The sequence below is a fragment of the Gordionus sp. m RMFG-2023 genome, chromosome 5, assembly GCF_954871325.1.
Source record: "Gordionus sp. m RMFG-2023 chromosome 5, tfGorSpeb1-WG-v2, whole genome shotgun sequence".
Taxonomy (NCBI): domain Eukaryota; kingdom Metazoa; phylum Nematomorpha; class Gordioida; order Chordodea; family Parachordodidae; genus Gordionus; species Gordionus sp. m RMFG-2023.
Window position 1 is genome coordinate 17,411,824 of NC_088779.1, and position 12,798 is coordinate 17,424,621.

General features: G+C 30.7%; 1 protein-coding gene across 1 annotated transcript in view; it reads right to left on the reverse strand.

Annotated features, from left to right (window-relative positions):
• LOC135930216 (atrial natriuretic peptide receptor 1-like) overlaps positions 1-12,798 on the reverse strand; it is a 39,393-nt gene that overhangs the window by 16,616 nt on the left and 9,979 nt on the right. The window contains exons 4-5 of the mRNA XM_065466996.1: positions 9,823-9,969; positions 1,732-1,855 (exon numbers count right to left, since the gene is read on the reverse strand). Coding sequence (XP_065323068.1) covers positions 1,732-1,855; positions 9,823-9,969 — 271 coding nt within the window. The remainder of the gene's footprint in view (positions 1-1,731; positions 1,856-9,822; positions 9,970-12,798) is intronic.

The following is a 12,798-nucleotide window of genomic DNA, read 5'->3' on the forward strand; positions in this document are numbered from 1 at the left end:
TAACCCCTGCTTATAATGATATTTAATATTGAAGTCTAAATATTTTGTATTAAACTTTTATTTAATACCCATGTTTATGTTTTGCGTCAATAATAATATACATTACATTTTAAGATGCCCGCTTAGCTTGAAAAAATTATTATAATTAAAAGATTGTTTAATTAGTATTTATTTGATATCCATATAACTTTTTATTTTTACCCCCCCCCCCCTTCTCAGATCAAATTCAACTCTTTAAGATAATAAATACTTTCAGGCAAAAGATATTTAAAATATCTTTTATTTGATTCCTTTATCAATATTTTGTGTTTATATAAATATTCTGACCACCTAAGATTTCCCGTCTACTTAGAGTATAATTTTTCATTTACCTTTTATTTGATACCCATATCAAAAAAAATTATTTTTTACACCCCCCCCCCCCAGACCAAGTAATACTTATAAAGACAAAAAATGAATACTTTTAATCTGAGGATATTTAAATTAGCTTTTATTTGATACTCATATCGATATTTTGAGTTGATAAAAATATTCCTGACCCCCCAAGACCCAGACCCGCCCTCTATGAGTGATTATTGTTATTACGATAAAAAATATTTTAATTACATTTTATTTGATACCCATATCCAAAAAAAATTTTTACACCCCCACCCCTCACCTCCATCTACCTCCCAGACCAAGTCATACCCATAAGAATGATGACTTTCAGTCAAAAGATATTAAAATTAGCTATTATTTGATACCCATATCGATATTATATTTTAATAAAAATATTCCTGACCCCCCAGACCTGACTCGCCCATTAAGGGAGAGAGATGACATCCAGATAGATCTTTTGATTAGTTATCTATTGATACCCTATATTAGACATATCTTATTTCATAAGGCCAAAAAAACAACATTGAAAATAAAAAAATAACAATTTATTTTAAAAAATTAAAGCAAAACGCGCGTAAGCGTTTTAAATTAAGATTCTTCAATATCATGGTTCAAACGTGATAATACCGTATAGTTCTTTATCCTTTAAAAATTGAATTCTTGGGATCCTTTTAAAACCCGTGATGATCCCGGATTCTGATTCCTTTAAAAATTACGACATATACATTTTAAATTGTTTGTGTTTCAGGTTTCGCAGGAATAAATTTTAGATAATGGGTTGACGAAATTGTCCGCCGTAAAGATTTTGTGGTAAAATTTGCCGAATTAGTTTCGTAAACCTTCGCTCTCAATGATTTTCACAAAGAACGAAAATTCGCGGCATAATGTTTCAGGATAAAAATTTTGCTGAAATGGCCTGATATTCAATTAGTGTCTATTTTTTTATATTACTAAACCAAACAATCTTTTGAATGATTATATAGGAATGATTTAAAATTAAGATTCTTTATAAACATATATAATTGGTTCGCAGGCCTGCACAGAGGGGCTTGGAAACGAAGCCCCTCAAGTTTAGTGTCCTATTAAAAAATAGTTCAAACAAATTAACCCATAATTATAAATTTAAATTTTAAATAGCTAATTAGATTGATGTAAAATACGAATCAAATACTTAATATTTATAAAATGAAATTAAAAATTGAAATTTACTAAAATAAATATTTATTATTATTGTAATTTACTTTGTAAACATCAAAATATGAAATTATTGTATCAAAGCAGGTATATAGATCATTTAAGAAATCCACAATCTTAAAACATTTTTTAAGATATTATAAATAAATTTCTTTAAACTTGAAAAGGCGTGCTTTCTGAAGATAATGATGTAAATCCAACTATATCGCTAAAATAAATGGTTACCTTTTCATAAGTTTCGGGTTCAACCACTAAACCTAATTTCAATTTTTCTGCAACAGATCTTAATAAATTGCAATTAAGATTTTAAGTTAAAATGGCATAATAGGAGAACAAGCTTTAATAATAAATAATATCAAAGGCCTGGAAAAAAAAGGTTTAGCAAGCAAATTGTGTAAATTTGGAACAAAACAAAATTTTAAGAGTTATTCCCCTATTTAATCGGAACATTCTGCGCCTATCTATATTGGCCTTCTCATCGTCTAATCCTTCCTCCCATGAATTTCTCAACCTCCAATCGCTTATCCTAAATTACGATCTAACATTAGCCCCGATACCAGGAACATAAATTGCCACTATCTGATATCCAGTGTTGTTAAAATAGCGCCCTACTTTTTTCAGTAGCGGTAGCTTTAACGGGCTACTTTTTTTAGAAAATAGAGATATCGGTAGCTCGCTACTTTCAATTTTACATAATAAATACATCTAAAAATTATTAAAATATATTTTATTAAATCTAAAATTATAATCCTTTTATTTAATTTAATTTTGAAATTTAAATTTATATTTTAAAATATACATTATAAATCTAGTTAGCATTATAAATCTAGTTATTAAAAATTTGTGAGATTGTTGAAGATAGCGAAATTTCTTTGGAAAATGAGAAAATTATAGATTATCCTTTCCCAAAATTCAAAAAATACTTTAATTTTGAAGAAAAAATTACTACTGGATATCGGTTTCGATTCAAGATGTGTCGCAAAATTTTATCCTCAAATCATACAAGCAGCTTTAATTTGAAAAAACATTTAAAGGTAATATATTAAACAAATTTAATATCAATGTGTAGGTTAATCTTTAATTTTTAAAATAAATTTAAATCAAAGACCAATCATTTTTTTTTATATATTCATAAATTTTATCTAAATTATTTTAAATATTTTAAAATAGTTATTTCAATCATTTTTATGTAATTATCTCCTACATAATTTTTATTCTAAGTATTACTGTTATAGTTTTAGACTCCTACCTTCAGCCTCATCGTGGCGGGGGAGTGGCAACGTCTTTTGGCGGCAAATGGAGGTCTAAAAGGTTCCCTGTGATCTGGGTCTAGAATAGGATCACCGTCTCCTCGACGGGGTGTAAAAACCACTTAAAGAGGTTGATGTCAGGAAGGGCATCCGATTGTAAAAACCATGCTACAAAAATTTCCCTATGGTTACAACAAAGCATGGGCGGGGTACAGCCCAAAGTACCCCGTGGGCCTCCTCATCCGCCTACGACAAAAAGAAGGATGGGAAACCTGGTGGAACCACTATTCATGAAAATGAAACCTATGACGGCCATAAACGACCTAATAAAAAGTGGAGAAACCAGTTTACGGGTGATCGAGTTAGGGTCGCGACATGGAATGTTGGGAGTATGACGGGAAGAGCGGGAGAAGTCGTCGATGTATTGCACAGAAGACATATAGATGTGTGCTGCATACAGGAGACTAGATGGAAAGGAAATGGGACCAGAATGATTGGCAAGACTAGCGAAAAGTATAAATTCTTTTGGCAAGGAGGTAATGATGGTAAGGCTGGAGTTGGGGTATTGGTTGCGGAGAAATTGGTAGACAAAGTAGTCGAAGTGAGAAGGCTAGACAACCAGATAATGGTTATCAAGATGATTATTGGTAGAAAGCTATATAATATGATCTCGGCATATGTTCCTCAGGTTGGAAGAAGTGAAGAAGAGAAAGATGTATTTTGGGACAGTCTATTGGGGGTGACATCGAGACTGGCAAATGAAGAGGGGATTATCCTAGCTGGCGATCTGAATGGACATGTGGGAGCGAGTAGTGAGGGTTATGAAGGAGTACATGGAGGGTTCAGTTATGGCATGAGAAATTTGGAAGGAGAGAGGATTTTAGAATTTAGTGATGCTATGGATATGATTGTTTGTAATACAATGTTTAAGAAAGAATCAGAGAAGCTGGTGACTTATAAGTCGGGTAGTACCAAAAGTGTTGTGGATTACTTGTTATTAAGGAGATGTGATCGATGTATAATAAAAAATGTGAAAGTGATACCGGGAGAGGAATGTATAAATCAGCATCGACTAGTTGTAGGAGATCTCACTCTTAAAGGTGCCAGGGTCACTAAAAGAAAGTTTGTCCCAAGGCTGAAGGTTTGGAAATTGAAGGAGGAGAATGCTAGACGTCAATTCAATATGGCATTGGCGATTAGGGAGGCGGAGGTGGCACAAGCATCTGGGGTGAATGACAAGTGGGAAGCCATGAAGAAAGCTTGGGTAATGACAACTGAGGAGGTATGTGGATGGACAAAAGGGCCGCCTAGACATAAGGAGACTTGGTGGTGGAGCCCAGAGGTAGCGAAAGCCGTGGATGAGAAACGGAGGTGTTTCAAAGTATGGTATAATAGCAAAGAAAATAGTGATAATGATATTTACAAGATGGCTAAAAGAAATGCTAAGAAATTAATAGCGAAGGCTCAAGAAGAAAAAAGACACGAGTTTGCTAAAGAAATGAAATGCGCTGATGGAATTGGAAATATGGTTAGAATGGCAAAACAGATGTCAAAAAAGAGGCAGGATGTGATAGGTGTAAAGTGTTTGAAAAATATGGAAGGAAAAATGACGATTGATAGTAGTGGTATTAAGAACACCTGGAAGATTTACATGAAAGGACTTTTGAATGAAGAAAATGAATGGAATAATAATATTAGTTGTGCAAAGGTAGAAGGTCCAGGGTGTAAATTTGGCAAGGACGAGATAAGGAGAGCAGTGAAAAAGATGAAGAAAGGGAAGGCATCGGGTTTAACGATGGTGGTATCAGAGATGTTTAAAGGTTCTGATGATTTAGGGATTGAATGGTTAATGAATTTAGCAAATCAGATTGTCACAGAAGGTACTATTCCCGAGGACTGGCGAAGAAGTATAATTATCCCAGTATACAAGGGGAAAGGTGATCCTTTAGATTGTGGGTCTTACAGAGCTATTAAACTCTTGGAACATGCAATGAAAGTTTTTGAGAGAGTGTTAGAAAAGCGGATAAGGGAACAAATCAAAATTGATGAAATGCAGTTTGGTTTTACATCGGGAAAAGGCACGACAGATGCAATTTTTGTGGTGAGACAAATTCAGGAGAAGTATCTTGCGAAGGAAAAGAAACTCTATTATGCGTTTGTTGATTTGGAGAAAGCATTTGATAGGGTGCCGCGTGAGATTACAAGATGGGCCTTGAGAAAATCCGGTGTGGAGGAATGGTTAGTTACCGCAGTGATGGCAATGTATGTTGGAGCACAAACAGCAGTACGGACGGATCATGGTGATAGTGACAGCTTTGAGGTGAAGGTAGGACTTCATCAAGGATCCGTGCTGAGTCCATTATTATTTATCTTAGTAATGGATGTGGTGGCTAGAGAAATGCGTGAAGGACTTCCCTGGGAGATATTATATGCAGATGACCTTGTATTAATGGCAAACAGTGAGGGAGAATTGAGGGATAAAGTTAGTAAATGGAAGATGACTATGGAAGCAAAGGGCCTGAAAATGAATGCATCAAAAACAAAGGTGATGATTGGTGGGGAAAATCTAAAGATAGAAGAATCAGGTAAGTGGCCTTGTGGTGTATGTGGGAAAGGAGTTGCTAGAAATTCTATCCAATGCACCAGATGCCAGAAATGGGTACATAAAAGATGTAGTGGGAAAAAAGGCAGTTTGATGTTAGAAAGAATGACCTTTATTTGTAAAACATGCATGAAAGGGATACATAATAATGATAACCTAAAAAATGGTGGTCTGGATATTGGCAATGGGTTAACCCTAGAAAAAGTGGATAAGTTTTGTTATTTAGGTGATATGCTAAACGCAGATGGTGGTGTAGATTCTGCTGTTGTTGCAAGGATCAGACAAGCTTGGAAGAAGTTCAGAGAGATGTCATCTATTCTTACAAATAAAAAAGTTTCTCTGAAGTTAAAGGGGAAAGTTTACGTAAGCTGCGTGAGGAGTTGTTTAGTTTATGGCGGTGAAACATGGGCAATGAAAGCAATTCACGAAGCCAAATTAGAAAGAACAGAGATGAGGATGGTTAGATGGATGTGTGGGGTATCTCTGAGAGAGAGAAAAACTAGCAAGGAATTGCGAGCAAGATTAGGTATAGAAATGATTGGTATGGTAATGCGACGAAATAGACTAAGATGGTTTGGGCATGTGGAACGTATGACAAGAGATGACTGGGTAAAGAGATGCACAATGATGGAAGTAGGAGGATCAAGACCTAGAGGAAGACCCAAGATGACGTGGACAAATGTGATAGCGGCGGATATGAGAAGCTTGAATCTTACAAGTATTGATGCTCAGGACCGTCAAAAATGGAAAAGAAAAATCAGAGGGAAAACTGGCCTACCCGGGTAAACCTGGAAATCGCCATAAAACGGAGAAGAAGAAGAAGAAGAAGAAGTTCACACCTCAAATTGTAAAGAGATTGAAAAATATCTCAAAAGTTTTGGGGTAATGGAAGAAGATACATCCACTTTCAAATCAAATTTAATTCAAACAAAATTAAGCAATTTGGATTCATCAACACCAGGTGTATCTCGAAAATTGGCTGATATTGTCATAATAAACTTTATAATAGATACTGTTTAACCATTATCCTTATCCTTGGTGGATAATGGTTCTTTTATAAAATAACACTTTTCTCCACGTACCAAGATATTTTGCCGGCAGACATTGATGGCAAGAATTTTGGATAGCTTTAAATAAATGAAATAATCTTTAATATTAAATCTATCAGATGTCTCCTAATTATTTTATATTTAATTTTTCAGCAATATAAAATAAAATTTATAATATTATAAAGGATCTTCAATAAACTCTTCTATGTTATCTAGCCACCATCGTTGTTTCTGCCACAACCTAAATTTAGTTGCAACAGTAAATGATGATGAAGCTTTATTAAATGAGGATTTTAAAAGAGTATCAAGATCTACATTTTCTAAATGCCAAGCTCTTTGGAATAAACAAAATAAGTCATCTAAGATGTCTGATATTTTCAAAAAAAAATTAGGACGTTATTTATTGACACCAAACACTACAAGATGGAATAGTGTTTACAAAGCTAAGAAACTTTGAGAAAAAAATGGAAATGATTTATATATTGGATCAAATAAGAATACTGTATTTTAATGTGGAGGAGCATACTTTTATTAAAGAATATACTGAAGTATTTTTAATTAATAAATAATTTTATATTATATTTAACCATTTTAATTTTTTAGATTATGCAATATGTTGCTGCCTCAGAGCATGGGATATTATGTTCCCACACTGAGATTAATTACCAAGCTCAAAAGAATCAATAATCTAAAATTTTGCCAACCACTGGTAGAGTCTATGCTAAAAAGCATTGAGAAAAGGTCAAAACTTTATTTTTATATTCTATAATGATTTATTGCTTGATTATTATAATTTATTATGTATAATAATTATATTTTTAAAATCTTTATTTACCATAATTTAATGCTATTTTAATATTTTTTATAAATGAATTTAAATCTCAGATAAATTTAAATTTTGAAAATTAAAAAGGTATTCTTCTTTTTTTTTATAATAAATACAAAACAATCGCTTTATATAAATTAGATTTCCAGATCTGTATGATGATGATAATGTAATAGCTGCTATCGTTCATCCTAATTTCAAGTTAAATTGGCCATATATTAATTTGACTGAATCTAAAGGGCAACTTGATAGGCTGATGGTAACCTTAAATCATACCTAACCACGATACTAATACTATAGCAAGATCGAAACCGCGGCCTTCCATAGACGATTTTTTTGAAATAAATAATAATATTTTATTGAACCTCTAGATGATTTTTTTTAAATCTAAAAATACTCATTTAAATATTTTTGATGATTTTTTTTATATAAAAAGTGTTTATTAAATTTAATACTGCGTTGCCCTCAAGTGCTAGTGCTGAACGATTATTTAGTATGGCAAAACTTATACTTTCTGATCGTCACTCTAGACTTGGGGATGATAGTACCGAAATGTTATTATTATTAAAGTGCAATAATAAATAAATTATATATATATGTAAAATTATAATCATGTTTTTATACCAATATTTTATTTGTGGAAATAAAGTTACATAAAAAATATTTTAAAAAAAATCAAAATAGCGTAAAAAGTAGCTCTAGCCACCCTTTTTTAAAAGTAGCTAATAGCGCGCTACTCATTTGAAAACGATAGCGGTAGCGATAGCGCGTTATTTTTTTTATAAAATAGCGGTAGCGATAGCGCGCTACTTTTAAAAGTAGCGTTTAACAACACTACTGATATCAGACTAATGGTATCTCCCCTTAACAAAAAGACTAGAATTCTTCGTCTGTTTCTTTTTCCGTTGATTAGCTCTTTAAGAATGGTACTTTGAGGTCAACCCCAACTAATTTTTAAAACTTAAACTGCTATGAATATCTGGGGCAATATACTCAACTTCAACCTCAGATTACTCCCCTAGGGGGAACAACTTAAAATCTCTATCACTCTGCTTAAGTAATATAGGAATGACATCTAATTGTGTTGATTGTGGTAAATAATCGACATTGAAAATATTCTCGCGGATCCCAACTCCGCTACAAAGCATCAACTATATTATTACAAACTTTTCAAAAAGGCTAGCATACTATCCCTCGAACCAGTTTGGTCTACTCAAAAATACTTTAAAAATGACTAGATAATATTACCTTAACGGCATTCCCCTAGCTTGTAATACACTTGTATAAATTTCTCAGCTAAATCAAATAATTCACACTTTACCCTGGCCCTACAATTACGTTGAAACCTCACGAAAAATATATTCGGACCTTCAAAATGTAATTTTCATGCTTATAATTACCACCTTGTATATCTTTGAGGACGATATTTAAATTAATTAAAATCGAGAAAAATAATTTCAAACACCAGATATCCAAACGAGGGGTTTTATCTACGACAGAAGATTTAGAGTTCTGTCGGTCAAACATCTTGAACATACACTCCTCCTTTGAATGAATTCGAACTTTTTTTTAAATTATTTACTTCGTTATTTTTTTATAGTTCCCTTTTAAGTCACATCTTTCAGCCACTGTTATAAAATTTATTCTAAAGTTTTTCCTTTTTTAAAAAATATATTTGATTATTTGGTATATGGAGTGGCAATTTGTCTTTACCATGCCTATAAATAATTGTTTATTTTAAGTGTTTTACTAAAAATTTTATTTATTTTTAAAATGCTTTATAAAATAATTGTGAAGGTAACATGATTGACACAATAAGACAATAAATTATCCTATTCCTATAATATGAAACGATTAGGAAAAGATAGTAGTCTTTAAAATTATTGAGATGGTTTAAAGATCTATATGTCAGAACTTTACGAATTCGCTGTATCACTATTTTAAAATTAGGAATATCCATGGACAATTTTGTTGCCAAGTTAGTGTTGAAAAGGTTTTACCGACACTCAAATTTATACTAACGCCATCTTACAAATATGAATCCTTATATTTTTAAAGAACTATTAATTCTTGGATGGTACATAGGCCTTTTTAAGATTTTAATGGGCAGTGGAGGAGACACTATTAGGTATGTTTTTTCCCATATAAATTTTATTGGAGATTTTTAAGTCCACTTAGTGTATACGCCTTTGGTTCTATTAGATTTTTATAAAAATGCTAAAGTTATTAATTTCTTTCGAATTATAGTGTTAAATTTTATATATTTATGGCAGAGAAGGGGAGAGGGGGAGGGGACAAAATTCCGGTTACCTCTATGATTTGGTATTATATTAAATAAAAATGAATGAAATGTGAATAAAATTCTGATTAATAAAATCAGATATTATTTTCCTGGAACGTTCAGAAAAATGACGAACATGACGTAACAATATTTTCGGTCAAACTAGAGCACAATGTTTCTGTTCCCGGTCCATGAATATAATTTAATATTTTTTAATTTAGGATATTTATAAACAAATTTACTGTGGCATTATTCTATATAACAAGTCATCAGCTTTTTTTTTCTGTTCAACATAAGCATTAGTTCTTTCTTGTACTAAAACTTCCAAATTACTAGCATAAATTTCCATTCTTTTGAGTAAATTATCTACAACATTTTCTTCTTTTCCCCTTGATTATTTTTTTTTATTCAAAGTATTTTTACATTCGAAATGCAAGTAGAAACTAAATAAAGCAATAAAATTACGATTTTATAAACAACTTTTGTAATATATACTTATCACGCTCATTACATATTTATTCATATATTAATTTTAATTAATTTTATAATTCAGTCAGAATTATATATATAAAGTTAAAATTATTTTAACTTCAATAGGTATAAATTTTTATATAATATTAATTTTAATCTTAACTAGAATTTATCTATTAGATATAGACCTAACATAATATTTGATATATAATGATATTCATTTTTAGTCCCTGGTTTATTATTTTAGGCCCAGCCCTTAAAATCATATCCATAGTAGAGTAATATATATCAAATAACACTCAAAAAAGAAATGGCATTACATTTTGTTACTCAACACTTCTTTGTGGGTTTTTATGTACCCCAGCTGTCATTAACATAGGGTAGAATTGGTTACAATTTGTTGTAGTTAGAACTACATTTAAGGTTAGTTTTTAATTTAAATTGTGGTATATGAATGACAATTTAAAGTGACAATTATAAATTGTTCACTTACAATAAAGTTATTATTTCTTCTACTCGATTTTTACATTTTTATTTTCATTTATAACAATTAAAATAATCTCTATTTTAAATAATTTTTTATTTTATCACAATTGGTATATCTAAATAAAGAATATAATGGAATTGAATACACTTGCTAATAGATAGGGCATTATAAAATTAACCTAATAATTGCCCAAAAAACACAAATAATTATATTTTAAAATAGTAATTTAAATATTTTGTATTAAAAAATGAAATTCCTTAGGTTCTGATGTAAGGGCTCATATTTTATCGCCTATATTTTTTTAAAATAAAGTCCCGCTTGACATATGTAAAGGGAAAAGATAACTATTGGTAAAACATAATTTATTAATTTCGAATATTTTTTTTCTCGGATACATCAACCAGATTACAATTTACATTTTTTAGAAATGGAGAGACACACACGTGAAGTCCCAAATTGAGGATTTACCTAAAGACAAAGTAGAGAAGTTAAACTATCTGGCCTTAGGCCATCATCTAATGATAAATTAGCAGGCTCCGGGATGTTTGGTATTCAGGTTCTCGTAAGAGAACGGCTAATAAGTGAATTAATCGTTGCATTTCTTGCCTATCTGCCCTGACTTACATACAATTAAACAGTGTCTTTCTTTGGAAACCTTCTACATTTTATGCATATATGTGGTTGATCGATGACACATCCAACCTAAATGTGAAATTTTAATTTTCCTTGAGGGCAATTAAAATTTGTGATTTCTTTTCAAATTAAATTTTTTATACAATAAAATCGCCATTACACTTATATCAATCAATACCAAGTTTATTGTTTTTACTTTATATATCATTTTAGTAGAGATTAGGCATATTAGTTAATTAGATAAGAAATAATCTTCATGATTAAATTAAATTAGGAATTATAAAAATATTAAAAAGGTTTTTCTCTAGGATTAATATACATATGGTATATGATTATTTTATTTTTAAATCAAATTTTTAAAAACCTGAATGAACCCAAAATAATCGTTATAAATTCTAAATAAAACCTAGCCATTATGAATTTCTTCAAAACCTAAATGGAAATAAACCTTTATAAAATTTTAAATTAGAAACCCTGCTTGCTAATGCTTCCAACTATTCATAACCATTCATACAGTCAGCATTTTGTAATAATTGAATATGTTTGACTAGAGTATTTTAAAAAAATTTATTCCAGATTTTTAGGGGGAGGGGTTGATATTATTAAGTTGATTTTTGGCCATAAATTTAATTGTCTTAATTCCAATTGCTGCCTTTGGCTATATTACATTTTTTAAAGAGTAATTTTTCCTACTTTTTTGTAAAAATAATTTTTTTATACATTTTCGAGGGAGAGAGAGGGAAGGTTGGGAGTGCTTAGGGGAAAATTAAAATGCTATTTACGAGAACTTACAAATTTCCGAAAGGAGTTATATTCACCCTCCCCTCGGTTACTTTTAAGGTGGATACAATACTAAAAAAGACTAATGTCATTAAGACTAATGTCATTATGCATATTATCTTTGCCTACCCTTGATTTCGACTAGTATGCAGTGAGGGGGGGGGGGGTGGACAACTCCCTCCCCTAATCCAAAAAATCTAGATGCCGGCTAAAATATTTTTCAAAATTATTACTGAGTCCTATTTATTATCACATATTTATTCCAATTTATATTTTTTATCATTTCACAGCACAAATAAATACATTAATTTATTATATTAATATCGATTTCAAGTTTTCCTTGACGTTATATTTATCTTCTATTTTAAAATTCCCCAAATCATTTGAAACTTTTTCACTGCAGAATTAAAGTAAAATTTAAAAATATGATCTATTTGATTGAGACAATAAGAATAACTTTAGAACTTAAGGAATTTAAGACAAATTAAGATATGAATTTCATAAAATGAATACTAAAATAAATATCTTAATCACCCTCTTCTTGTATACTTTTATAATTCAAATGAATAAATGGTTCTTAATAAATCAGGCAGCACTTGCAAGTTTGCAAATATTTACCTCAAAATTCTTTCGAATCTATCTCAAATCTTTAGAGAAACATTAAATATTTGACAGATTTTTATTGTGAGAATGTTAAAGTACCCTATGATGCATTAATAGATGAATGCAAACTATGGTATAAAAGTTTTAAAAAAATACTAAAGATGTTTCGCGTAATGTTAAAGACATTTAGACTATATTAAAGTATAAAATCTTTCATATTTTTCTACCAATGAAATAACATTTT